Below are 27,106 nucleotides of genomic sequence, written 5' to 3' on the forward strand. Positions count from 1 at the left end.
ATATTGTGAGGCAAGTACAATGATACACTATGCCCAGGGTGGCACAAATTTCCCAAATGGAGGAGAACGTGCCTCTTGAGCCGACCTACTGATGCCCAGGGTGTCGAGAAAATTTTCCCGACCGGATCGGGAATCGAACCCGCCGTCTCCGGATTGGCGATCCATAGCCTTAACCACTAGGCTAACTGGAGACCCCGAGCCTTCAATTATCTTGCCCCCAATTCTCTTGGCGCAGTTGTCAAACACGCCGTTTTAAATGGTTTAAAAATATATGTGGTTGTAATACTTTTTCTATCGGATGAAATAGCATAAGTACAATAGCTGTGAGAGCCGTGACAGTTCGATGGAGATATTTTGACAGCAGTCAACGGAGATAACCGTTTGACAACCGTTTGACAACCGTTTTGATTCAATCCGCAGCACCTAGGTCCCGATAATTTTGTCTATCTTCTGTGCATAAGAACACCAAAATGAACATGGACTTATCCACCGATGAACTGAATTCATCGCGGTCCGAGAATTTTGACACTAGAGCGGGGCCATTCCCAATCAGAATCGTTAAATTCTGATTGGAACGGCCCCGCTCTAGTGTCAAAATTCTCGGACCGCGATGAATTCGGTTCATCGGTGGATAAGTCCATACCCGCATATTCATTTTCAGTTAAATTTCCATGAAACATGCGAAAAAGCTTGTAATCTCATGACTCCATTTTCAATCGGAAAATTATTGTTTAACAACATTTTTTTTTCCAATAGATGAAAATGTTTTTTCAATAGTGAATATAATTTTTAGTCTTCAATGGCTTTTTTCTCGTTTTTATTTTCTTGTTCCTTATTTATTTCTAGGAATTCGTTGCATTAATCTTAGTCTCACTAAGGCGACTTGAGATATCGTAAGCTAGATGAATATCACCGGTATTCTCACCATTACATTGCCGGCTGTGGAGCTAATGCACGTCCTCTGGTCCCATCTAAAAAGACGTTAAACTCCCTTCTAGAGATCCGAACAGTATTGACAGGCTATGGCTTTGGCTCCTCGTGTTTTCGCTTGCTCAATCGTGGCTTTACAGTTACTTTACTTCTCTATCTTCCGCCAGTTGTCATTTGTTATTCACTGTTTTCTCTGGGTGTACAGTTGATCCAGATTATACTCACCAGTGAAATTGAGGCTGTTCATGATGACCTTCCGGAATGCCCTAACACAATCCTGCAGCTGCTCGGGCTCGGCGAAGGTTACTACTATAGATCTAGAACTCCTCTGCTTCCTTATCCCTTTGGGGACATATACGTACACGGGGTGGCCAAAATGTTTGGGATAGGCAACTTTTTTTCTCTCACAAAAAAGTTCAACATGCTGTAACTTTTCATAGAGTGCATCGAAAATTCTCAAATTTTGATTGTTTGTCAACCTATTATATGTGCATCATTGGTACCAATTTGAGCTCGATTGGTTAATCTTTCGCGAAGCTAGAACCGTTCTCGTAAAACACTATTTTTTAGACAACTATTTTTTGAGCTGTCATATCTCGGAGACCAGTGAACCGAATTGAATTGAATTTTGAACGTATATCAACAATATATTAATGCTTGAAAACGCTTTAAAACATAGGTACTTTTCAAACGTTGAAAAATGTTATGATGGATTGACACTTTTAGGATCTTTCTCGTAAAAATGTAAATCTATGTCATTAAATTTTATTTTTGATTTCCAAAGATTTTCTACTTCTGTTCTTAAGATATCTATAATACGATATATTAGAGTCCATTTAAATTAAAGGAAGAACACATTTAGTATTTTTTGTGCGGTATTGTAAATTTGACTCATTTTCCTCTATATGGGTGAAAATGTCAAATCATCATAACTTATTTCAACGTTCAAAAAGTACCTATGTTTTGAAGAATTTTCATGTATTAATACATTGTTGATAATCGTTCAAAATTTCATTCCATTCGGTTCACTGGTCTCCGAGATATGACAGCTGAATAATTAGTTGTCTAGTGTTTTACGAGAACGGTTCTAGCTTCGCGAAAGATTAACCAATCGAGCTCAAATTGGTACCAATGATGCACATACAATACCCAAGTAACCAGTAAGCATTTGAAATAGCATTCCTTCAGCATTATAGTAGCCTTTACGACAAGGCGTTTAATGCTAATTAGCCGTATATGCGCCTTTAGTGCTACCTTACAGCAGGTTTTGGCAAAATAACGGGCTGTCTTAGTGCTATCCCTTCAGGAACGTCGTGACGAAATGTCAAAGAAGCGTAACGCCTCGTCGAGCAAAAAAAAAACAAAAATAGATTGACGTCTGCTTCTCGTTCTCTCAGCCTGCTTCCCGCTTCATCGTCCTTCCATATTCCAGCCGGTGCTAGGTGGTACTTTTTTGCTGATTTTTGTAGTGATGTAGGTTTGAACTTACGATCCGGAGATTGATAAATCATATCTGCTTCTGATTCTGTTGCTCCTGATCCACGATGCTAAAGCTGTTCCGGTGGCGTGCGTTGATTTAATCGCCAATATAAAGAATGATTCGATAACAGCTTCAGATTCAACATCAAAAACTTGTTTTCATTGAGATGTTTCATTGTGGTAGAGGATTACGATCCCTTCTTTTAAATATCTGTGGAATATGATTCTTTCTTCCCTCTTTCAAACAATCCTATGATCCACCAAAGCATACACCTATTCGGCACACATTTTCCGACGAAATGATAAATAATTGGTGATTTTTTGATGGACAAATTCCCAAACCAATTCAGCTGCAGTAATGTTTTCTTTGGTGCTTTTGCATGAGTAGAAGAAACAAATAAGATGCACAAATTTGTAAACAGAAGCATAGGCTCTGTAAGAGAGAGACAATATGTGTTGCCAAATGCGTAGCATATCTCCCAACCTTTTTGATCCTAGCATTTAAAGAGCAGTTGAAAAGCATTCTGATTGCTCCCAAGTGAAAACACTTCAAGCAGTTAAAATGCTAATTAACAGCCAAAAGCATTTGAGCAGCACAGCTTATGCTATCTCAAGGCAGTTATGCATTCAAACTGCTTATGTAGGGCAGCAAGCAGTTTAAATGCATAATACGGGCTGATACACGGCTTATTCAAATGCTTAGTGGTTACCTGGGTAGGTTGACAAACAGTCAAAATTTGAGAATTTTTGATGCACTCTATGAAAAGTTACAGCATGTTGAACTTTTGATTGAGAGAAAAAAAAAAGTTGCCTATCCCAAATGTGTTGGCCACCTCCAGTATTTGTTAATGTGGAAAGGTCGCTCGGTAATGCGATCCGTGAAAAGGTTATCTACAGATGTTGAATGAATTCCACTTCGATTACTTTTCCAGCATATCAGAGATTCTCATATTGATTTTTTTATTCTTAATCACTTAACCTAATTTACAGCTCTATTGTCCACTAGGGCACTACGTGAGCGATTTCATTTGACAGCTGCTTCCATTTTTCTACTCTATACATGGTAGAATGATGAGCACAAGGATGATGGATGGCCGTGCTTCCTTTCCAGTCCGATTGGGGGTCCATTATGAGTAGCAGTTCGCCGATATCCAGGGTATCCGGGTCCGTTTGAGCCACGGGGCTCAGAAGAGGGTCAGTGTCAGCCGCTTTCGGGGGAAGAGCAACTGACGAAAAATTGCAAGTGCCGGGGCTGGGAATCAAACCCATGAACATCCGCATATGAAGCGAACGTGTGACCAACTACGCCACGGGCCCCGACATTCTCATAGTGATCTCATAGTGAAAATAAAACGATGATCTATATCAGTGGTGCTCATCCTGCGGCCCGCGGGCCGCATGCGGCCCTCCAAGCCTTAAGATGCGGCCCGCGGAGTACTTTAAGACGAATCGAAATTTTCGAACGATTATCTGAAATAACTCGTTAAATTTATTACGAAATAAAAAAAAATGCTGAACAATTTTTACAGTGTTGAACACAAATTAAATGATAAATAAACAAAAAGAACAATCCGTTCTGATAAGATTCGAAATCGCAACTCCGAAATATTTCGGCATTTCAGCTTAGTCACGAAGCCAGATTATACCCAGGTAACCACTAAGCATTTGAATAAGCCGTGTATCAGCCCGTATTATGCATTTAAACTGCTTGCTGCCCTACATAAGCAGTTTGAATGCATAACTGCCTTGAGATAGCATAAGCTGTGCTGCTCAAATGCTTTTGGCTGTTAATTAGCATTTTAACTGCTTGAAGTGTTTTCACTTGGGAGCAATCAGAATGCTTTTCAACTGCTCTTTAAATGCTAGGATCAAAAAGGTTGGGAGATATGCTACGCATTTGGCAACACATATTGTCTCTCTCTTACAGAGCCTATGCTTCTGTTTACAAATTTGTGCATCTTATTTGTTTCTTCTACTCATGCAAAAGCACCAAAGAAAACATTACTGCAGCTGAATTGGTTTGGGAATTTGTCCATCAAAAAATCACCAATTATTTATCATTTCGTCGGAAAATGTGTGCCGAATAGGTGTATGCTTTGGTGGATCATAGGATTGTTTGAAAGAGGGAAGAAAGAATCATATTCCACAGATATTTAAAAGAAGGGATCGTAATCCTCTACCACAATGAAACATCTCAATGAAAACAAGTTTTTGATGTTGAATCTGAAGCTGTTATCGAATCATTCTTTATATTGGCGATTAAATCAACGCACGCCACCGGAACAGCTTTAGCATCGTGGATCAGGAGCAACAGAATCAGAAGCAGATATGATTTATCAATCTCCGGATCGTAAGTTCAAACCTACATCACTACAAAAATCAGCAAAAAAGTACCACCTAGCACCGGCTGGAATATGGAAGGACGATGAAGCGGGAAGCAGGCTGAGAGAACGAGAAGCAGACGTCAATCTATTTTTGTTTTTTTTTTGCTCGACGAGGCGTTACGCTTCTTTGACATTTCGTCACGACGTTCCTGAAGGGATAGCACTAAGACAGCCCGTTATTTTGCCAAAACCTGCTGTAAGGTAGCACTAAAGGCGCATATACGGCTAATTAGCATTAAACGCCTTGTCGTAAAGGCTACTATAATGCTGAAGGAATGCTATTTCAAATGCTTACTGGTTACTTGGGTAGTTATTTATAAGTGGTACGAATCAAATGAAAGTTTGTTAAAAATGTAATTTTGAATCATTTAAAAATTAGATGCAGTTTTTAAGCGCAGTCAATGCAACGCTGAGTAAATATTTTACATTTCGCCTTTCTGAAGAACATAAAAACACGAAGCACAAAGTTTTTGACAAAATTCTCAACAAACCTCAACTTGGTTGCCAATATTGTTTAATTTTCACTGTTTGTTTAAATTTCTATTATAAGACTCACACATTTTTCGAAACAAAACTTACGAATCCAATTTTAATTGTCCAAGCGAAACTTCTGAATGAACTTAAAGAAAAAAAACTCAGGTGAGATTCATAAAGCGTCTCCTGTTCCCTTTTGGAGAAACTTTTGGATACATTTTTGGAGAAACTCCAGGAAACATTATTGGAGAAAAATTTTAAGCAACTCTAAGCGAAATATATGGAGTAAATAAACCTGTAGAAACTCAATGAGAAAGTTGTGGCGATACTGCATGGAAATTATAGGAGCATCTCCTAGAAAAATGTTCTGGTGCCACTCTAACAGAAATTTCATAAAAAACTTTAGAATGAATCCCTCGAGCAACAAAAAGAGAATTTTCAGGAGTAACTACAAACAAGATTCCAGGACCAACTGCATCAAGACACAAAAGATGCCTAGAACGCCTGAGGAAAATGTGAACAAAAAATTTGAAGCAACTTATGCAGCAACTTTGGAAGATAATTTTGAAGAAACTTCCGGAAACAATTGTTAAAAATCTAATTTTTGAAGAATTTTAATAATGAAGTGTTTGATCAACTTTAGAAGAGACTTATGGAAAGAATTTACTAAAATCTTCAAGAAACTTTTCAAGAAAATTTTCGGAAAAATCCAGAAGCTATTCTAGGAGAAATTCTTGGAAACGATTAATGAGGAATTCCTGAAGTAACTTCAGGGCATTTCCAAAGGCAAATCTAAGAGGAGTTCTTGGAGGTGTTCCAAGAGAATTCTAAAAAAACTAAAAGAAACTTCAAGAAATTTCTTGAAAATCTTCTGGAGCAACTCCACATGAAATTTCGGGAGAAAATCCAGCAAACCTTTTTGGAGCGATCCAAAAGAAATTCTTGTAAAAGCTGCTTGACAAGTTCTTGAAGTGGCTTCAAAGCAATTCTAGGGGCAACTTCCAAATTGTTTGTTTGAATTTCAATTTGAAGCTCAAACGTTTTTCTCAACCAAACTTATGAATCTAAATTGAACTCCACGAAGGGAAATAGATTATAAAGTTTGACCCTTATACCACAGACAAACAGACGTAACACTTCGAACATTTTTCGATTCATATCATAGTCACGGAAACATATTCGCCCAATGCTAAAAGGAGTATGTTTGACCGACCACCAACTAGGTGGCGGTAGTGAGCAAACGTCAAACTCGAACAAAAACGATGCGAGCGCCACGGTTGAGCAGTTAGCCAACTATCAAATTTTGAAAACGCCCGTTAAATCGGTGTACGATGGGAATTATCAGAGTGTTACGTCTGTTTGTCTGTGCTTATACCCCGGACAGACATGTGGTACGAGTGTGATCCATGTACAACGATACGCAGTGTCGAGAAAATTCTGACAAGACTGACTTGAACTGAGAGAATTTTCAATATGGCACTCATTTCAAGCGCAATTGTACAGTGATTCTTGTATCACATGTGTGTCATGAGTATTACACAAGTTTTGAACAGTTCAGATTTTTAATAAATATGCTTTAGAATTGTTCTTTTTGTTGTTTTTGTGCATCGATGTTTTATGCGGCCCGCAGGTCGATCCCGAATGGCAAATTTGGCCCGCGGTATCCTCCAGCCTGAGCACCACTGATCTATATAAAAACAAAGATCAAAATGAACACCGTTTCATCATAATCTAGAGTAAATGCGTAACACAATAGTGCGTTATCGATTTGTCTGAAGTGTTTTCGAACCGTTTATCTCGTTGCAAAGAAATTTCTCACGTGATTTTACACGGCATACTTCCCCAAACATAAGAAAATTTGCATTGCCTCTTGTTATTCAGACTTGTACAAACAGCAACACAAAGTAACGAAAGACGCAGGAAGATGACGATGCATCTCCCCTATTATTGTGTAAGCGATTCGACCCTCGTCGTCATCCCCCTGATCGTTGGATAACCTAGATTGCACATGATTTACACATAAAGATAACGGCAAATGACTAAAATCCGTCGAATTCCTATCCCAGGCAACAGAAGACGGAAGCAGACGCAGTTCGCGACTTACCGATAATTGCTATTCAGTGTCCGAATTTTATGGGTGTCTGTGTCCGATCCACCTTAGCGCCGCGTTGATCGGAGGGTCGATCGTCCACCACTGCCGATGTGGTAATCCATTGTTGTCGATGTTTTCTCAGTAGAAAGCCTAAGATGACTCCTACACCGGTGCGCTGGCCTGGAGCCGGTTTGGTACTTTTGGTTCCGGCTCTGATCGCTTCATTCCACGCACGTACTCCGCGAAATCGTTCTCAATTTCGGCGTATATTGAAAATTAACTGCTTGTAAAACAACGCAACTATAGGATTCGAGGGGAAGGAAACTTCCTGAAAAACGCGATAAAAATTCAAATCGATGTTCACATATTCGAATTACCATATGAAACATCGACACCGGCAGGTTTCTACGAAATGACAACTCAAACCAACCAGCTGAAGTCAACGTGCTCCGGATCAAAATAAAAAAGCAGAGTAATTCCACGGAGTCATGTCAGTCGATCCTGAGCGACCATTTCAAAAATATCTGAAACTTTGCACAGTTTTTCAATTTCATATAAATCGCCATTTTTTGATATTAAACCTTCATATTCACTCACGACTAACTTTTCAAAAGGGTGTATGCGAAAATAGTTCTAAAATATTCTAAAAGCTGTACAGCAAAAACGGATTGTTCGATTGTTATAAATTTTTCAGCAAAGTTAGATAACTAAATGATGATTCCTTAGAAAATATACACTGTAAAAAATTTCTTTTTCTACTTTGAAAAAATATGATATTTGTCACAAAAACTCAAATATCTCAAAACCCTATCTTTTTACCAACTTCAATTTTTTAGGGGAAATGGCCCATTATATCAGCTATCTACCATAAAATTTTAGTGATGGTAAACTGATAAACAAAAAAGTTATGACATTTCAAACATTTCACAATTTTTACATTTTGTAACAAAAAAAAAATTTTTTTCTGTGTAAATTATTTCGAGAATTATATTTTGATGCTGATTTTATTGTAAAGGCTACCGCCTGAATTAAACAAGTTGTTTTCATGATACTTTAGTTTGATTATTCGTAATTACTATAGTATCTATTTGAAACTTAGACGCGATCCAGTGTTGTGATCAAAAATATTGAGATTGTCATACTTTTTATTGTACGTGACTGGTGAAAAAATCCCTTGATAGTGTTGAAAAGCTGTTGATTATAAGAAAAATTGAATTGAATTTATTTTTAAGACAAAAGCTGTATAATAAAAGTTTTTTTAAACGCGTATACGTCTAGTTTATCCGCAAAAAAAAATCCCTCTTAGAGAACAGACTTTATGATCGGAAGAATGCGAGTAACTTCAACAACAACAAATGCATAAGAGGTACATACCACAGACAAACAGACGAAACGCCTAGAACAATTTTAGTGAAAATTCATCGCCCAGTTCACACTATCACCACCTGGTGGAAATGTTTCACGAAACACTGCGTTGTGCAATATCGTCATCAGAAGGCGCTAGTGTGAAACGTCAAACGCAAAGAAAAACGATGGGCGCTCTTCTTGTTATGAAAGCCACAACCAAGATTCAAAATGATCGTTGAAGGCGTGGTCAATGAAAATTTCGCCAGTGTTACGTTTGTTTGTCTGTATACATACCTGACAATGCTCACGAAAAAAAAACAAAAAAATACTACCGCTATGAATATTAAAAATTGTATAGTATTTTTTTTCTTCAGCCACCAACACCAAACAAGTAAGTTAAAATTAATAAGTGATTTTGTTTATTATAATCTAACGAACAAGATGAACAGTCGCTTTCTCAAAGGTCTTGAACTCAACGCTCTCTTGTAGACCGTTTGATGAAAAAAAATGTTCAAAAGAGTTACGAAATCTCACCGAAAGCACCATAGATAAACTGAAAGAGACTGATTATGCCCAAATGTCCACATTGTGTACAAAATTACGCATTTGCACGTCCTGCCGTCTAGAATTTGACAAACGAGCCATCTGTATATCATCGGTAAAGCAGGGCGCAGGAAGTTCGAAAACGACAACAACTGAGAAATTGCCATCAGCGACATCTGTTTAAACAATTTAATTACGCCCCTTTTCAAAAATGCCCTGTAATATTCTTCAACATCTATACCCATTTCAATATTTTTAACGTTGCAAAACACGCTTTCAACATTCATCTTGAAGAAGAGGGAAAACACTTGTCCTCAAATGTAACAGCAAATTAATGAATAAACGACTAATGCGCGGAGGGCGTGATAAAATCGGAACATTACGGTACATAGTATATTATATTATATGTATATATAATATATAATAAAAACAACTTGTTTTACTTACGCAAGGCCATTAACAATAAAATCAGCATCAAACTTCAATTTCCGGCCGAAATAATTTACACTAAAAAAAATTATTACTAAATGTGAAAATTGTGAAATGTTTGAATTGTCATAACTTTTTTGTTTATTTTTATGGTAGATTGCTAATACAATGGACCGTTTTCTCTAAAAAATTACGTTGGTAAAAAGATAGGGTTTTGAGATATTTGAGTTTTTGTGACAAAAATGATACTTTTTAATTTTAAAAAAGATTTTTTTCACAGTGTATATTTTCTTAGGAATCGCCATTTAGTTATCTAACTTTGCTGAACAATAAAATCAGCATCAAATCGCGATTCCCGGCCGAAATAGTTTACACAGAAAAATTTTTTTTACTAAATGTAAAAATTGTGAAATTATTGAAATGTTATAACTTTTTTGTTTATTAGTTTACCATCACCAAATTTTTATGGTAGATTGCTAATACAATGGACCGTTTTCCCTAAAAAAGTCAAGTTGGTAAAAGGATAGGGTTTTGAGATATTTGAGTTTTTGTGACAAAAATGATGTTTTTCAATGATAAAATAGATTTTTTTTCACAGTGTATATTTTCTTAGAAATCACCATTTAGCTATCTAACTTTGCTGAAAAATTCATAACAATCGAACAATCCGTTTTTGCTGTGCATATTTTTGAATATTTTTGAACCATTTTCACATACACCCTTTTGAAAAGTTAGTCGTGGCTCTAAATAAAAATTTGATATCGAAAAATGGCGATTTAGATGGAACTGAAAAACTGTGCAAAGTTTCAGTTCAATAGAAAATCATGAATTAAAAATTTTCCTTAATTTTGATGCTGTTGCTTGGAATCGCTCAGCAAAGAGAAGAAATGCTCGCGGTGATTTAAATGAAGGTCACCGAAAGTGAAATGAAGCCCGAAGAAATGCTATATGATGATGAGTTGTGGTGGTGACGACGGCCGCCGGTGGCGGTTGATCGGTGCCTATTTCTTCCATCCGCTTTTGTCCAATTGCCAACGGCTTGAAGTGCGCGACGAATGATAACGAGCTGCTTCGCAGTGGAGTCCAAGTTCATTTCTTTCTGCACAATTAGCACTTCCCTCCGTGTCTGGTGTAACGCCCACCCGGGAAGGAGGTTTGTCCGATTGGAACAGTAATCATAGCATAAGCACAAAGAGCACAACGCCTCCTATTACCACAATAACCGATAATTATGATTAGCGCCAGCGCGCCAAAGTGAAGTAATACTGCTCCATACGAAAAGTGAGAGCAGGTTCGCATTGGCAATAAGCAATATGTATCTGACAAATCGAATCGATGCACACGAAAGTTGAAGAGGTCATTGTTCATGCGGATTGAAACAGCATAATAAATATGATTTAATAGTTTTACGAAAGGGAAAATGTGTAATTCGAATTGAACCGGAATTGATTGTTTGGATAGGATTTATCAATTTGAAAGAGCTAATTAAAATCAACTGTTTATTTGTTAACTTAGGGTGAAAATCTTGGAAACTAATTTAGAACTTGCATACAAACTTCCAAGGCATAAATCAAATTAATGAAAGAAACAAGCCTCAACGAATTTGTTCATTCTAGCTTTGTCCACTTGTAAAAACTCACGTGAATAAGATCAAGTGCGTTGATTCATGAATCTTTGCGATAAGTGGTCAAGAAATCATGATTAGGTGTACAAGTCGAGAACCGTGTTAGCCGTGTTTGTATTCTTGGACGTTACTTCTTAAGAGTACCTTTACCGGTGCGCGACTAAGCTAAATTACATAGCGCAGTATAATAGCGTTACCGTCTACCCCCGTTGGTTTGACCTCATCTAATCTGAACACTTTTTGATTTGACCCCCTCTAATCTGCACATCGTTCAAACTAAAAATGGTTCGAACGTCATTCTGCTCATGGAACGGTGAAACGGAACGCAGAATCAAAACAAAACAGCAAAAACGGTTACCATCAGTGTGTTTTTCGATGTGCACAGGGTTACTAGAAGCTCAAATTAAAAAATGTACCCCGTTAGTTTGCATGAGGTGTCATTCAAAACCAACGGGGGTAGACGGTATACCGTATCGGGTGCTACTAACCGAGCACGGGTAAAATTCCGGAATCCAAAACTGGCTAAATGCGTCATGATTGGCGATAATTGTGTGTTTTTTATGTTACGGATATACATTACACCATAAAAAATCGGCATGATATCATGACGAGTTATGCCGTGACATAGCTTCGACGCTACATTTCTTATGTGTAGTACAAATAACTATAAATTTGCGGCATTAAATGATGCCGCATGTACACGTACACTGCATCATGATGAAAATTTATGAAATCATAAGCGGAGGAACTTCCGGATTAATCCCCGGATAAATTTTTGGGCATTCCTGGAGAATTTCCTGCAATAATCCCCGTAGGAATAACCGGAGGAATTGCTGGAGAAATTTCCGGAGGAATTGGATTCTTTGGGGGTATTTAGATTATTACATAACCGGATTCTCCGTCCAAAAAATAGTCGAAATTCAAAATTTCATAATTTTTGGTGACTGGGAACTATTTTTAAAATGCATTTAAAGTTTGTGTGGGGAAAATTTTTTGTTCGGGACGAACTGTCATTTTATCGAATGAACTGTCATTCTATCCACAAAAATTAAATTTGATTTAATTATTTAACCATCAAAACAAACGAATTGGATCGCAATAAAATCACGTTATACTAAGAAAAATGAGCTCTTTCGATATAGAAAATAGCAATATTTCATTCACAAAACAACCCAATTTCTGTACGAAATCTTGCAGGAATGTCAGAAGAAATTAAGGGAAGAATCGCAAAAGAATTGTAGAAATATTCCAGAAGGAGTTTCTGAAGATATTTCCAGAGGAGTTCCTTGAGGAATCCCAGGAGGAATTGCTACAGGAATCTCCGGATGAATTACTGGAGGAATCCCAAGCGAAATATCCGGAGCAATTTCTACTTTAATCTCCGGAGCGATTTCTAAAGCAATCCTCGGAGAAATTCTTGGAGGCAAGGGGTTTCTTGAAGAGTCCAAGGAGAAAATGCTGTAGGATTCCCAGGAGGAATTTCTTGGGGATTCTCGGGAGGAATTCCTGGAGGAGTTACTGGAGGAATCCCCGGAGGAATTCCTGGAAGAACCTCCGGAGGAATCCCTGGAGGAACTCCTGGAAGAATCCCCAGAGGAACTACTGGAGGAATCCCCAGAGGAATCCCCGGAGGAACTCCTGGAGGAATCCCCGGAGGAACTCCAGGTATCAGAAGGCCGGCTCCAGAGGCACGTTATCCTCCATTTGGGACATTTGTGCCATCGTCATACAAATAAGCCTATTTCATCATTTACCTGAGGGAGCATGGGACAAGGGATGGGAATTAGGAAAGGGAAAGGGAAAGGTGATGAAATAGGAAGGAGTACCCTAGAAGAGGGAATGAGCGCATAAGCGCAACGAGAGCTCATAGCCCATACCACAACGAGTTTAATCAATGCCCTGAAAAGGACATTGTAAAACGCATAAGCGTAAGGAGAGCCTATAGCTCATTGGAGGTAGCATGTGACGTCATGCGACTTTCAATATGACATTGAAAGGCACGGCATCGAAAGCATCTTCAATATTCAAGAAATCACCCAAGCAAAAACAACGTTTGAGCGAGTACTTTCTTGAAAACGTATACAACTTTGTGTAAAAGAGTCACTGTGGACATCCCAAATTGGGAGGCATGTGAGTTCACATGAATAGCCATGTCAGCCAGACGAACATCACAGATGTGATCATCGACAATGCGTTTCAAGCATTTCAGAAAGAATGAGGTAACCAGGAACTCATTCCTTCTTTATACAACGCACGCACCCTTTCGGGATAAAACTATGTAGTAATTTCACGCCATGAAAATATCCCATAGAAAACTACAAGAGTTCAAAACAGGTTTGAAATACTCAAATCCCTCTGGAGAAAAATAGGACAAAACACCATTTGCTCCTGGACATTTGAAGTAAGCAGAGCGTTTTAGTGCCCACTAAGTCAATTATATAGCTATAATTCTCTGGTGGAAGCTAAAGATCCGTAACTATACAAAAGACTGGTTTATCCGAAGATATTTTGAACTTGAACAGATCAGAGTTCCATTCAGGAATACCTCTTGCGGTCCGCACAGACCGCAGAGGACAAGCTTCTTTCAAAGCAATAGTTATGGTACACCACAATGGAGGGCGTTGTACAAAACCATAATGAAACTCTCTTGGAGTAGCAATGGAAGCGAGTCATCATCATCATCATCATCATATATCATCATATATATAATAGCCCTGTTTGTCTGTCCGGTGACTAGCCAACCAGATGCAGCACGCGGGGAAATTCTCACAAAAAATAAAATTATTGACTCTTCAATTCTTTTTTAGTATCAGATGCAGAGAACAAAACCAGTGACAACCATAGACAACCAGACACAGCATTTGATGAAAAAATCACAGACAGCAGACGTTGGAAATTTTGTTTAAATATTTGACACTTCAATTCTTATTTACTATCAGATGCAGAAAATAAAACCAGTGACAACCATAGGCAACCAGACACAGCATTTGATGGAAAAAATCACTGACGATAGACGTTGAAAATTTTGTTTTTTTTTTAATATTTGACACTTTTAAATGCTTTTTTACTGCCAAATGCAGAAAACAAAACCAAACCAGACACAGCATTTGATGGAAAAAATCACAGACAACAGACGTTGATTTTTTTTTAAATATTTGACACTTTAATGCTTTTTACTGTCAGATGCAGAAAACAAAACCAGTGACAACCATAGGCAACTAGACACAGCATTTGATGAAAACATCACAGACAACAGACGTTGAAATTTTTGTTTTTTTTTTTAATATTTGTCAATTTACTGCTTTTTACTGTCAGATGCAGAAAACAAAACCAGCGACAGCCATAAACAACCAGGCACAGCATTTGATGGAAAAAATCACAGACAACAGACGTTGGAAATTTTGATTTTTTTTTAATTATTTGACACTTTAATTATTTTTTACTATCAGATGCAGAAAACAAAACCAGTGACAACCACAGACAACCACAGACAACCAGACACAGCATTTGATGGAAAAAATCACAGAAACAGACAATGAAAATTTAATGTTTTTTTTTTAATATTTGACACTTTAATGCTTTTTTTACTGTCAGATGCAGAAAACAAAACCAGGGACAACCATAGACAACCAGACACAGCATTATATGAAAAAAAAAACACACACACAGACAACAGACGCTGAAAATTTTGATTATTTTAATGCAGAAAAGAATCTGTCAGTCTTAGACAACCGATTGCAGCAGTTGCTGGAAATAACGCAGATAGCCCTGTTTGTCTGTCCGGTGACTTCACCGAAGTATTTTCATCTGTAAATATAAGCTGCATTGCATTCACCAAAAAAAACTCTATTCAAAACGTAGAAAAATGTTATACTTTTCTTATTTAAAATCTACAAGCTGTTATTCACGCTGAACCGTTTATATTGAAAAAAAAACTTGCCACGGGCGCTACTGCGTCCACAAATAAACTAGTTATCTATAAAATGTGGTCGCAACCAATTAGTACAGGTTCCCTAGTTTATTGAGCAGGGACGCCTGAATACGTAAAGTTTGCGAAGGAACACTAAAAAGTGCAAAGAAGGTCAAATGGAGACTCCTCATCTGACACATGCCATTCAATCACCTCATGACAAATTCTGCTAATGCAGAGTTGGGTTAGGTGCAATTCTATGTTAAGTTATCCATGAACTGTACTATGTACTAAGTAATCCATTAAACTGAAGCATCTCAAATTAATGTTTGAGCTATTTCAGATGATGTAACCATCGTAGAAATACTGCCAAATATCAGCAAAAAGATGCTGAATACAAGAGCTTGCTTGAAGGGATCCATAAAGAAAGGTTGAAACATACTAATATATAGCATGCTCGAGGCACGACACTTCATTTATAATGAAAGAAGCAAAACTGGGTTCACAAGGTAAACTATACAGAAGTTACCCTACGAAAATGAACTTTTCGAAGTAGAGCCACTTGGGCTAGACACGCTTTTTACGCTGAAAACCCAAACTAGACAGGACTACACTTTTCACAATCACAGCACAAAAAGGAAACATCAACGACAAACCAAATCGGTGTCAATTGAAGAACGCCAACCCATATATAGATGGTAATGTACGCTAATTTACAACATTTGAATAATCCCGCCCTTATTTAGCCTCAAGTTTGAGACTTAAGAAGGGCAACTGATTATCTCGGAGAAACGTAAGGTTCACTGCACCATTGTTCCGGTTAGCGCAGTAAGGGCGTAATACTGTGGAGGACGCCCTAATTCTCCACAGGCTCCGTTTGTGGTTAGGTTTTTATTAGACCCCCCTAACCATTCATTCCTTGGCACGGTAAGCATAAAGCCGCATAACACCATGAATTAGGGGTCACCTGTTTAGTGGACTCTTACCACTGGATCAGGCGGTCCGTAGTGTTATTCTTAGCCAATTGAGACAACCGCTACCGACACTACACATCTATCTAGGCTGATTGGGAAAAGAAGTTAACATTGATGGTTAACTTCCAAGCGAGCTCGAACAGCCCCCGGAGGAACTCTAGGAGTAATCCCCGGAGGAACTCCAGGAGGAATCCCCGAAGGAACTCCAGGAGGAATCCCCGGAGGAACTCCTGGAGGAATCCCCGGAGGAACTCCTGGAGGAATCCCCGGAGGAACTCAGAATCACTGAAATAATTCCTGCCAAAATCGTAGAAGGAACTCAAAGAATTGCTGTAGGAATTCTCTTGATAGTTTCGAATACATAAATCCATAATCACCTACAAAACTGTCTCCAATCTTCCATTCAACTTTTATTTTCGGAATTCCTTCTCATCAACACTTTGAAGCCGGAATCCCTGCGGTGAATTACTCGTCTGGTTTTTATGAGGATCCGACCCTCCGGATGTTTTAAAAAATGTCCCAATAATTGAGATCTCAGATTTCACTGTGGTTGGCCGTTTCGTAGTATCCCAGCCGGTTCCAATTTCAACGTTGTATTTATTCATCAGTGGAAGGGATCACATTCGAGACGACGTCCGGTCGATAGTTCCCCCGAGGTACTTCCCAACAAAGATGTCAGAATATTTTGCTTCTACCGCAGCAATATTTGGCAACAACCGGTACGGAATTCGGAAACTAAATATAGTAGCGACCTGTGTGGAAATGAGTAACTAAACTAAAATGACAACTCCGTGGGCAATCATTTTACTCGCCCAGCATTTTCAGCTAGGGTTAATTAATTATGCTTTATAGTAGGTCAATTGGCACGGTAAAGGCTAGCTATGTTGCGCAATTCAGATCCCATTTTGATCCACTAGCCTCTTCCCAGCAACTCTTTTCCCTACCTCAGCGTGGTACCGGCCGGAAACTATGAGTAACCTTAGGGAAGATTGGGTAACCATCCCCGGTGGGAACTTTGGTCGTAGGCTGACAGGGAAGGGGGGAGGGGGTTGCTTCTGCAAACATGAGCGTCTATTCTCCAGGAGGAGCGGCTCACAACAGCGTCTGATCCCCATGTTAGGGGCGGCTGATCAACGTCCGAATAAAGCATTGTCCAGTTAGAATCCGGACGCAAAGGATAATTTATTGTGACGCTCTAAATGATCATAATCATATTTTTTTCACTGCAGTCTGATCATAAACAAGTCCTCTATTGACGGTGAAAATTTCATCGATTTTCTTGCTACGAGTGAAAAGTTATTTCAGATTGAAGACATGCGAAGGAAAAAAATCTTGCACAAACACGCTGAAAATTTAGGGCGGTCAGGTACGACAGTCGCGATAAATGTTAATATCTCCAAAACCATTATGTGTGATGTGCTCAGATGTTGTTAACCATGCCATGAGGAAGTGTCCAAGGAAGATTAAAGTTTATGTTCATGGATAAATCTGCTTGGAATTCCAAGATTTGGCAGGAAGATCGAGCTCTGGACATCGTTTTCTCACATCACGATTTTGACACCAAATGTGTACAAAGATGATAATCTCAAGAATCGCGTGCTGCTCTTCAAAAATGCCCACAAGGGATCTGAAGAGGTTTGAGCTACTTTGGTGAGCTATCACGACTGCTTGAGATGTGCAGTGGTGTCATCACTGTTGGATAGTGTTTATTAACGAAAAAACACTCAAATTTCGCTTCTTTGGAATTAACTGATAAGCCCGTAATTTTGCAAGAAGAGAAATATTTGGTAAAGTTTCTTTGGATTCCTAATCAGACTGGTAGAGGGTCTCAGGACACTACAGAGATGACCCGATTGTTAAACAAATACGCAGAAGGGGTTGATGTTAAAATTTACTACCATTGTGCAGATTTTTAAGGAAGTTATCACGGAAAAAATGAGAAAATGTATTAAAAATCAAATTTAATAATTTTAATGTTATTTTTCCATGAAGCTACAGTAAACTATCTTTGTTTTGAGGGCTTAACCTTTTATGTTTGTTATTCCACCTCTGAGATATAAGTGATTATCTGCGTCCGGATTCTAACTGGACAATGCCTTACCAGGGAAGGACTCTAAGCTCACATGTGCACTATGATACGAGCCAGCCGTAAAAACCATTGTAACGGAAAATCAACAACATAATAATACGAATCGAGACCAACGGCAGTGAACAAAAAGGACTTGCGATTGAAAACTCGGTACGTGGAATTGCCGATCTCTCAAATTTATTGGGAGCACCCGCATACTCGCCGATCTACTGAAGGACTGCGGGTTCGGCATCGTAGCTCTGCAGGAGGTGGGTTGGACAGGATCCATTGTGCGAAGCTGGGAACAGCTTCTATCATGATGGGTGATATGCAAAGGCGCATGACCGGTTGGTGGCCGATCGACGAAAGAATGTGCAGGTTGAGGATCAACGGCCGATTCTTCAACTTCAGCATAATAAACATACACAGCCCACACTCCGTGAGCACTGATGATAACAAGGACGGATTTTACGCGCAGCTCGAACGCGAGTACGACCGTTGGCCAAGCCACGACGTCAAGATCATCATAGGAAATTTAAACGCTCAGGTAGGCCAAGAGGATAAATTTAGACCGCCGATTGGAAAGTTCAGCGTCCACCAGCAGACAAACGAAAACGGTCTACGACTCATTGATTTCGCCACCACCAAAAAAATGGCCATACGTAGCCCCTTTTTCCAACACAGCCTCCCTTATCGTTACACCTGAAAATCACCACAGCAGACGGAATCCCAAATCGACCACGTTTTGCTTGATGGACGGTACCTCTTCGACATTATCGACATCAGGACCTATCGTGGCGCCAACATCGACTCCGACCACTGCCTAGTGATGGTCAAACTGCTCCCAAAACTTTTTATCATCAACAATGTACGGTACCGGCGACCTCCACGCTACAATCTACAGCGACTAAAACAACCGCATGTCGCCTCTGCATACGCGCAGAATCTCTAGGCGGCGTTGCCAGACGAGGGCGAGCTCGATGAGGCCCCTCTAGAGGACTGCTAGAGTACAGTGAAAGCAGCCATCAACGACGCAGCCGAGAGCACCATCGGGTACGTGGAACGGAATCGACGAAACAAATGGTTCGACGAAGAGTGCAGAACGATTTTGGAGGAGAAGAACGCAACGCGGGCGGTAATGCTGCAGTAAGGCACTCGACAGACTATGTGGAACGTTACAAACAGAAGCGAATACAGCAGCCCCATCTCTTTCGGGGGAAAAAGTACCACCTGGAAGATGCGGAGTGCGAAGAAATGGAACTGCTGTGCCGTTCTCAAGAAGCACGGAAGTTCTACCAGAAGTTCAACGCATTTCACAACGACTTCGTGCCGCGACCCGAAATGTGCAGAGATAAGGACGGAGGCTCCCTGACGGATGGACGTGAGGTGATCGATAGGTGGAAGCAGCACTTCGAGGAGCATCTGAATGGCGTGGAGAACGTAGGCTCTCTGAGCTTCACGCCTTCTTGTGCCAACCGGATCAGAAGCAAACACCAGCTTTGCAGGGTTGTGATCCAACATTGTTCCAACATGCCCTGCCCACCGTATCCTCCCGACCTTGGCCACCTACCGAATGCTGGGTTCGCCGTAAAGTGCAGCGAGCTCGTGGTTCATCCTTATCCGCCACACACCGTTCTCCTGCACACCGCCAAAGATCGTCCTTAGCACGCGTCGCTCGAAAACTCCGAGTGCTAGCAGCTCCTCCTCGAGCATGATCCATGTCTCGTGTCCGTAGATGACCACCGGTCTTATTAGCGTTTTGTACATGGTGCATTTGGTGGGTGGGTGAATCTTTTTCGACCGCAGCTTCTTCTGGAGCCCGTAGTAGGCCCGACTTCCGCTGATGATGCGCCTTCGAATTTCACGACTCACGTTGTTGTCAGCCGTCCTAGGGTTGGTCAACTCTGAGGAGAATTCATAGAGTAGTGCATTTTTTTTCACGCAGCACACACAGATTGCTTGATCTGATTCGCTCTACCAATCATCGCTCTCACTTCACGATGCTCTTTTGTGAAATCTCACCCGCGAGAAAGTGTAGCACATTCTCTTACACTTTCCCAGTAAAGAGCACTCAAGCAACAGTACGCATGAACAAAAAAAAACAGCTTTCGGAATTACTACACTCTACTTTAAAATCGGTAGCCTTGGTTAGAACCCTTGTCAAAACCATGACTGATGAAAGGGCCCTAAGCATCGATTCCATTCCGGTCTGATCGAGGCTCATCCGAGTCAGTCCGAATCACGGACTCACGGCACAGCATGGACAAGAACTTGGTTATGATTGGAAGAACGTCGATGTCTTGGGGTCGACCAGATCTTAGCACGGTACCAGCCCAGTGTATACTGAAAACTGTGTATCCATTCCTAGTTTTCGGGAAGCCCCAGCTCGTCACTGGAATAATTTGGGAAACCCGAGCTTAGGAAGCGCGACTTTAAAGAATTATTTCATTCAAAAAATTCAATCAATATACGACGCGGGGCCTTGGCGAGTTTGTTCCAGAGCACGGTATACAATACTGTTATCGCCATTCGGGGCACTGATAGAATTCTTACTCAACAAGGTTGCTGCTCAACCGGGCCTAGCACCTGGCCCCAATGCCATCGCGGTCTGATAGGGTCTGATGACAACTTCTTCTACAATAAAGCCCAGTAGAATCTCTGTACACCACTGTTAGGTATGATGATCTCAAGATGATCCCTTTAAAATTTACATGCTAGGAATTCGTTTAAAGTGGGATTGAATTGTCAGCTGCATCTGCATTGACAGTTTGCTGTAGCAAATCAGATTTTCATCGCGAGTCTCGTATTCGAGCTTGTGTGGATGCCATAGCAACATGCATTCATTCACACTTCCCACACAACCGAGCAAAAAGATGTAGTGCGGATAAATAAACTACCACGGGGGTGAATCTTCATCACGGAAAGCACTGCCCGTTTGATAGCTCAACACTAGCGAACCTGGTGGTGGAAGTCAAGCTTTAGCCTGCAGCAAGCATAGGGAGGCGGCGTAGCACGCTTTGATGATTTTTCATTTTCCCATGGGATTTCATTCCAATCTAGTTTTCCAAGTGAAAATTTCACGTCTTCCACCTCGAAACTTCACATTTGTTCGAAGATACACATCTGTTCTGTGAAACTACTCTTTTCTGCAGAAAATCTCGGTGCACTATGCTCTTTTTTGCGGTTTCACTTTTTGGTGAAGAGATATTTTTCTCTTTGAAATCAAAGAGCGTCAAGACACACTTATCTATGCCGCACCGAAATTTGCACTTTTTAAGGGCAAGAGCGAGAATTGACCAACCCTGAGCCGTCCGTAAGGATCCGAAGTAAACGAGTTCCTCCATCACCTCGAAAGTATCCCCGTCTATCGTAACATTACTACCCAGACGGATCCAGTCGTGTTCGGTTCCGCCTACCAGCATGTACTTTGTGTTTGAGGCATTCACCACCGGTCCGATCTTTGCTGCTTCGCGTTTCAGGCGGGTGTACAGCTCTGCCACCGTTCCAAATGTTCTGGCGATAATGTCCATGTCGTCCGCAAAGCACACAAATTGACTAGATTTTGTGAAAATCGTTCCCCGGCTATTGAGCACGGCTCGTCACACTACACCTTCCAGTGCGATGTTGAAGAGTAGGCATGAGAGTCCGTCACCTGGTCGCAGTCCCCGGCGAGATTCTAATGAACTGCGCGGTCGATACTGTCGTATGCCGCTTTGAAGTCGATGATCAGGTGATGCGTTGGGAACTGGTATTCACTGCATTTCTGGAGGATTTGCCGTACGGGGAAGATCTGGTCCGATGTCGACCGGCCGTCGATGAAGCCGGCTTGATAACTTCCCACGAACTCATTCGTTTTAAGTGACAGATGACGGAAGATGATCGGCAGCATTCACAATAATGAACGCTCTGGAAGTTCTCACATTCCAATTGGTCGCCTTTCTTGTGAATGGGGCAGATTGTCCCTTCCTTCCACTCCTCCGGTAGCTGTTTGGTTTCCCAGATCCTGACTATCAGCTGGTGCAGACAGGTGGCCAACTTTTGTGGGCCCATCTTGATGAGCTCAGCTTCGATACCATCCTTGCCAACTTCTTTGTTGGTTTTAAGCTGGTGAATGGCATCCTTAACTTCCCTCAGCGTGAGAGTTGGTTCATTTCCGTCCACCGCTGCCCTGGCATCGTTGTTTCCTCCGTTGCCATGGTCTCCCGTGCCTACGTTCTCCACGCCATTCAGGTGTTGATCGAAGGTGCTTCCATCTTCCATATTACCTGATTTTATGAAGATTTTTTAAGTTTATGTCAAAAACTTATTTAATTCCATTCAGTCCGTACAATTGAATTTATATTAATATTTTTTCTCTCTGTGAATTATAGAGTCTAGGCATTTCTGGTCATACACGATGTAGCAAATATGATGCGATAATCCTTAACCAATTTGTTTTTTTTTTTTATGTCGAAACATTGAAATTCAGTCGAAAAAACTGATAAAATCAATGAGATGTTGGTCCAATTTTGTAAATGTATTGATTTATCGATGTTTATCACGTTTTTATTACGGGGCATTTGTAGTCTCTCTATATTCAATCAAAACAAAACAAACAAACAAAATAAATTCCATCACAGTAAGTAAAATTCAATCACGTAGTAATCACTTTCTTCGAATTCCATCAATCTCGCATTCGCTCGTAAATTCCCACATCAGTCCAAAACCCAATAATTGATTGTCAACCCAAACTCTCCATGACTGATTTATATCATCCACCATCGAGGCACCTCCAACTAACTAACTGCGTCTTCCTCGGTCGGTTGGTGGCACCTAGGCAGTAGCTACTTACTGCAGTCGCCACCGCAAAAGTAAAACAGAGAGACTCGTTTAAAATTTAATTTTCCACGCCACATATTTACTTAGTCGATCTATATCCATCCATCCATCTCTCCATTTGCAGACGAGCAGGCAAGCAGAGAAATTCGTTTCACTCACCCACAACTCTATCCATATCGATTGGATTGGGCCAAGCCTGAAGTGTGCAGCGCCAGCAGCCAGTCTGTGCGAAACCGTCCCCAGAAGCAGCAGAAGCCCTCGAAATGGCATCAATCAGAAGAGCATCGTCATTATCGTCATCATCGTGGTCGTCGTCGTTCCTCGTGGTGACAATTACCCTAGTGTTGGTAGTGCTGACAATTTGCGGTGAAATTCAAACGGCAACCGCCGCTGCTACCAAATCGGGCGATGCGGCGCAGACTTCTGCAGTGGATAATCGCTCCAACGGCGTGCTCTCGGGTAAAATTGGTGGTGGAATGTTTTTAAGATTATTGTGAAGCATCGCTTGTAGGGCTTTGATGGTTTTCGCTGGAAATAAGTCGAAACGCAAATACCAGGTCATCATATTGCATAGAACTTTTAAATTATAAATCATCTACAGTCATTTGAAATAATACTCCTGAATTAATGTATGGCCATTCTTTTTAGATTCATTAGAGTGACCATTTTATTTAAGATAAATTTTTTTCAATACCTGAAATTTCAAAAAAATCATTACTTTTGAACTTAACCGATTGTTTGCAGATTGTAAATTTATTTACTTATTTATTTTATTTTATTTATTTATTTTTTTGTATTCCTCCTCTTCTTGGCGTAACGTCATCATTGGGACAAAGCCTGCTTCTCAGCTTAGTGTTCTATGAGCACTTCCACAGTTATTAACTGAGAGCTTCCTCTGCCAATGACCATTTTGCATGTGTATATCGTGTGGCAGGCACGAATATACTCTATGCCCAAGGAAGTCAAGGAAATTTCCTTTACGAAAAGATCCTGGACCGACCGGGAATCGAACCCGTCACCCTCAGCATGGTCATGCTGAATACCCGTGCGTTTACCGCCTCGGCTATATGGGCCCTTTTTTGTATTCATTTGTTTTATTTATTCATTTTATCTATTTATTTATTTTATTTTTTTAAGATATTGAATTGTAGTTTTCTGAAACATTACAACGAAAGTTTTTTTCTCGTTTCCATGGTCTCGGGACCAAAGGGGTTCCCTTTTTTATATTTTTATCAAAAAATTGAGAAAATTTGGCATAACACACCAACAAATCAGAAATACCGTAATCCGGAATAACATTGATCAAAATTTACGATATTTTATTATTTGGCGTAACATTGATCATCTCAGTGATCAATCCTCGTTTGTGTTGAAAATACCCTTACTTACTAAATTCGGGGTAACTGATTTCGAATATATTGCCCAAATTCTTACAAATTATGTATATTCTGAGTTATTTTAAGAATTAAATCCTGTAAACCGTGAATAACGCCTAAATATAAGCAATGGCTTAAGAAATTTGAAGCATACTTTAAAAAAAAAACCGTAGATTTTATTGAAAAGGAGCAGTTTCATAAAAGTTTCGTTAATGAGATCCAACTCTGGGATATCATATTGAGCTAATATATTATATTTATCTACTATTCGAGCCACGCATGAAAGTTTGTAAATATCTTTGATTGCATTACGAAACACAATAAAGGATAAATCGATTTATTTATATGATTATTAATCTATAATTTCCACGAACTTCAAGTCAGCTAGTCGTTAAATAAATACTGATACAAACACAAACAACTAACAAATACAAACGACTTGATACTGACTCTCACTTTAGATCAATGTTATTTCAACTGAACTAAAATTTTGTCGATTCTGGCAAATCTCAAAATTTCAAATGATCATTATGTAATACTTGTTATTTTGTGCCACATATTAACCTTCGTTATTTTATTAACCTTCGTTATTTTGTGCCACATATTAACCTTAAGCTTTCCCGGGAAGCTGACTAGACTGATAAGAGCAACGATGGACGGTGTGCAGAACAGCGTAAGGATTTCGGGTGAACTATCCAGTTCATTTGAATCTCGACGGGGACTACGACAAGGGGATGGACTTTCCTGCCTACTATTCAACATCGCCCTGGAAGGTGTTATGCGACGAGCCGGGCTCAACAGCCGGGGTACGATCTTCACGAAATCCAGCCAATTTGTATGTTTTGCGGATGACATGGATATTATTGCTAGGACATTTGGAACGGTGGCAGAACAGTACACCCGCCTGAAACGTGAAGCAGCAAAGGTCGGACTGGTGGTGAATGCGGCTAAGACAAAGTACATGCTGGTAGGTGGGACTGAGCGAGACAGGACAAGCATTGGCAGCAATGTTACGATAGACGGGGATACTTTCGAGGTGGTAGAAGAATTCGTCTACCTTGGTTCCTTGCTAACGGCTGACAATAACGTGAGCCGTGAAATACGAAGGCGCATCATCAGTGGAAGTCGTGCCTATTATGGGCTCCAGAAGAAACTGCGGTCAAAAAAGATTCACCCCCGCACCAAATGTACCATGTACAAGACGTTAATAAGACCGGTGGTTCTCTACGGGCACGAGACGTGGACGATGCTCGAGGAGGACATGCAAGCACTCGGAGTTTTCGAGCGACGGGTGCTAAGGACGATCTTCGGCGGCGTGCAGGAGAACGGTGTGTGGCGGAGAAGGATGAACCACGAGCTCGCTGCACTTTATGGCGAACCCAGCATCCAGAAGGTAGCCAAAGCCGGAAGGATACGGTGGGCAGGGCATGTTGCAAGAATGCCGGACAACAACCCTGCAAAGTTGGTGTTTGCTAACCATCCGGTTGGTACAAGAAGGCGTGGAGCGCAGAGAGCACGATGGGCGGACCAGGTGGAGCGTGATCTGGCGAGTGTTGGGCGTGACCGACGTTGGAGAGCTGCAGCTGCAAATCGAGTATTATGGCGGCAAATTGTTGATTCAGTATTATCATGAATTTGATGTAAACTAAATAAATGAATGAATTAACCTTCGTCGTGCATTAGGGTCATTATGACCCGAAACGCGATTTCAAGCCTTAATATTTCTTCTGTTAAAAAACTTATCGTAATGAAACTTCTTGACTTTTAATATTTTGCAGAAACGAAGCATTTAAAACAGAAAAAGTTTCTTAAGGTGAAACCAAAATGGCGCCACAAAAAAAGTTACTAATAATGCATTGCATTGGGGTCATTATGACCCAGAAATTCAAACTCTTACAGAATGATGATTTTTTTACCAATTCAAATGACCAATGCCTTATTTGATAGATAATTTCGTCAAGAATGTGTTTGTTGATATGTTGAAATAGTGGTTCCGGGAACATTGGCCACCGGGAATCTGCTACACAGGGCACCATGTCGGACATGTGGGACAGCCCTACATTTTGCCAGTAGTTGTGGAATATCTCGCATTCAGGACCACTTAGAAGGATACTGTCTTCGGCAAAGTTGCTTAGAAGACTAAGAGCTTTTACATAGGAAACAATTTAGTTCGAGAATCACTCACTGCGTGGCGCTAGTGTTCCTATAAGCTTCCAGTTCAGTCTGAACGTCGTATATCTCGCGTTCTGGACCAATTAGAAGGATACTGTCTTCAGCAAAGTTACTCAGAAGACTAAGAACTTGCGCATGAAAAACAATTAAGTTCGAGAATCACACACTGCGTGGCGCTAGTAGTCTTATGAGCTTCCAGTTCAGTCTAAACGTCATATATCCACTTAGAAGGATATTGTCTTCGGCAAATTTGCTCAGAAGACTAAGAGCTTTCACATATTTAGAAAACAAATTAGCTCGAGAATCACTCACTGCGTGGCGCTAGTGCTCTTGAGAGCCTCCACTTAAGTTTGAACGTCGTATATCTCGCGTTCTCGATCACTTAGAAAGGTACTGTCCACGGCTGTTCGGGCCCGTATGAAGTTGATCATCAATATTAACTTCTTTTCTCGATCAGCCTAGATAAAGCCTGTATCCGCAATAATC

At 40.3% G+C, this 27,106-nt stretch overlaps 1 protein-coding gene across 4 annotated transcripts in view; it reads left to right on the plus strand.

Moving 5' to 3' along the window:
• The window catches only part of LOC115259323 (uncharacterized), an 86,106-nt gene that overhangs the window by 51,312 nt on the left and 7,688 nt on the right, over nucleotides 1-27,106 (plus strand). For all 4 annotated transcript variants that reach the window (XM_062848993.1, XM_062848991.1, XM_062848992.1 and 1 more), the window contains exon 2: nucleotides 23,197-23,531. In XM_062848993.1, the coding sequence (XP_062704977.1) occupies nucleotides 23,336-23,531 (196 nt within the window). In that variant the 5' untranslated portion in view covers nucleotides 23,197-23,335. The remainder of the gene's footprint in view (nucleotides 1-23,196; nucleotides 23,532-27,106) is intronic.

The sequence above is a fragment of the Aedes albopictus genome, chromosome 2, assembly GCF_035046485.1.
Source record: "Aedes albopictus strain Foshan chromosome 2, AalbF5, whole genome shotgun sequence".
Taxonomy (NCBI): domain Eukaryota; kingdom Metazoa; phylum Arthropoda; class Insecta; order Diptera; family Culicidae; genus Aedes; species Aedes albopictus.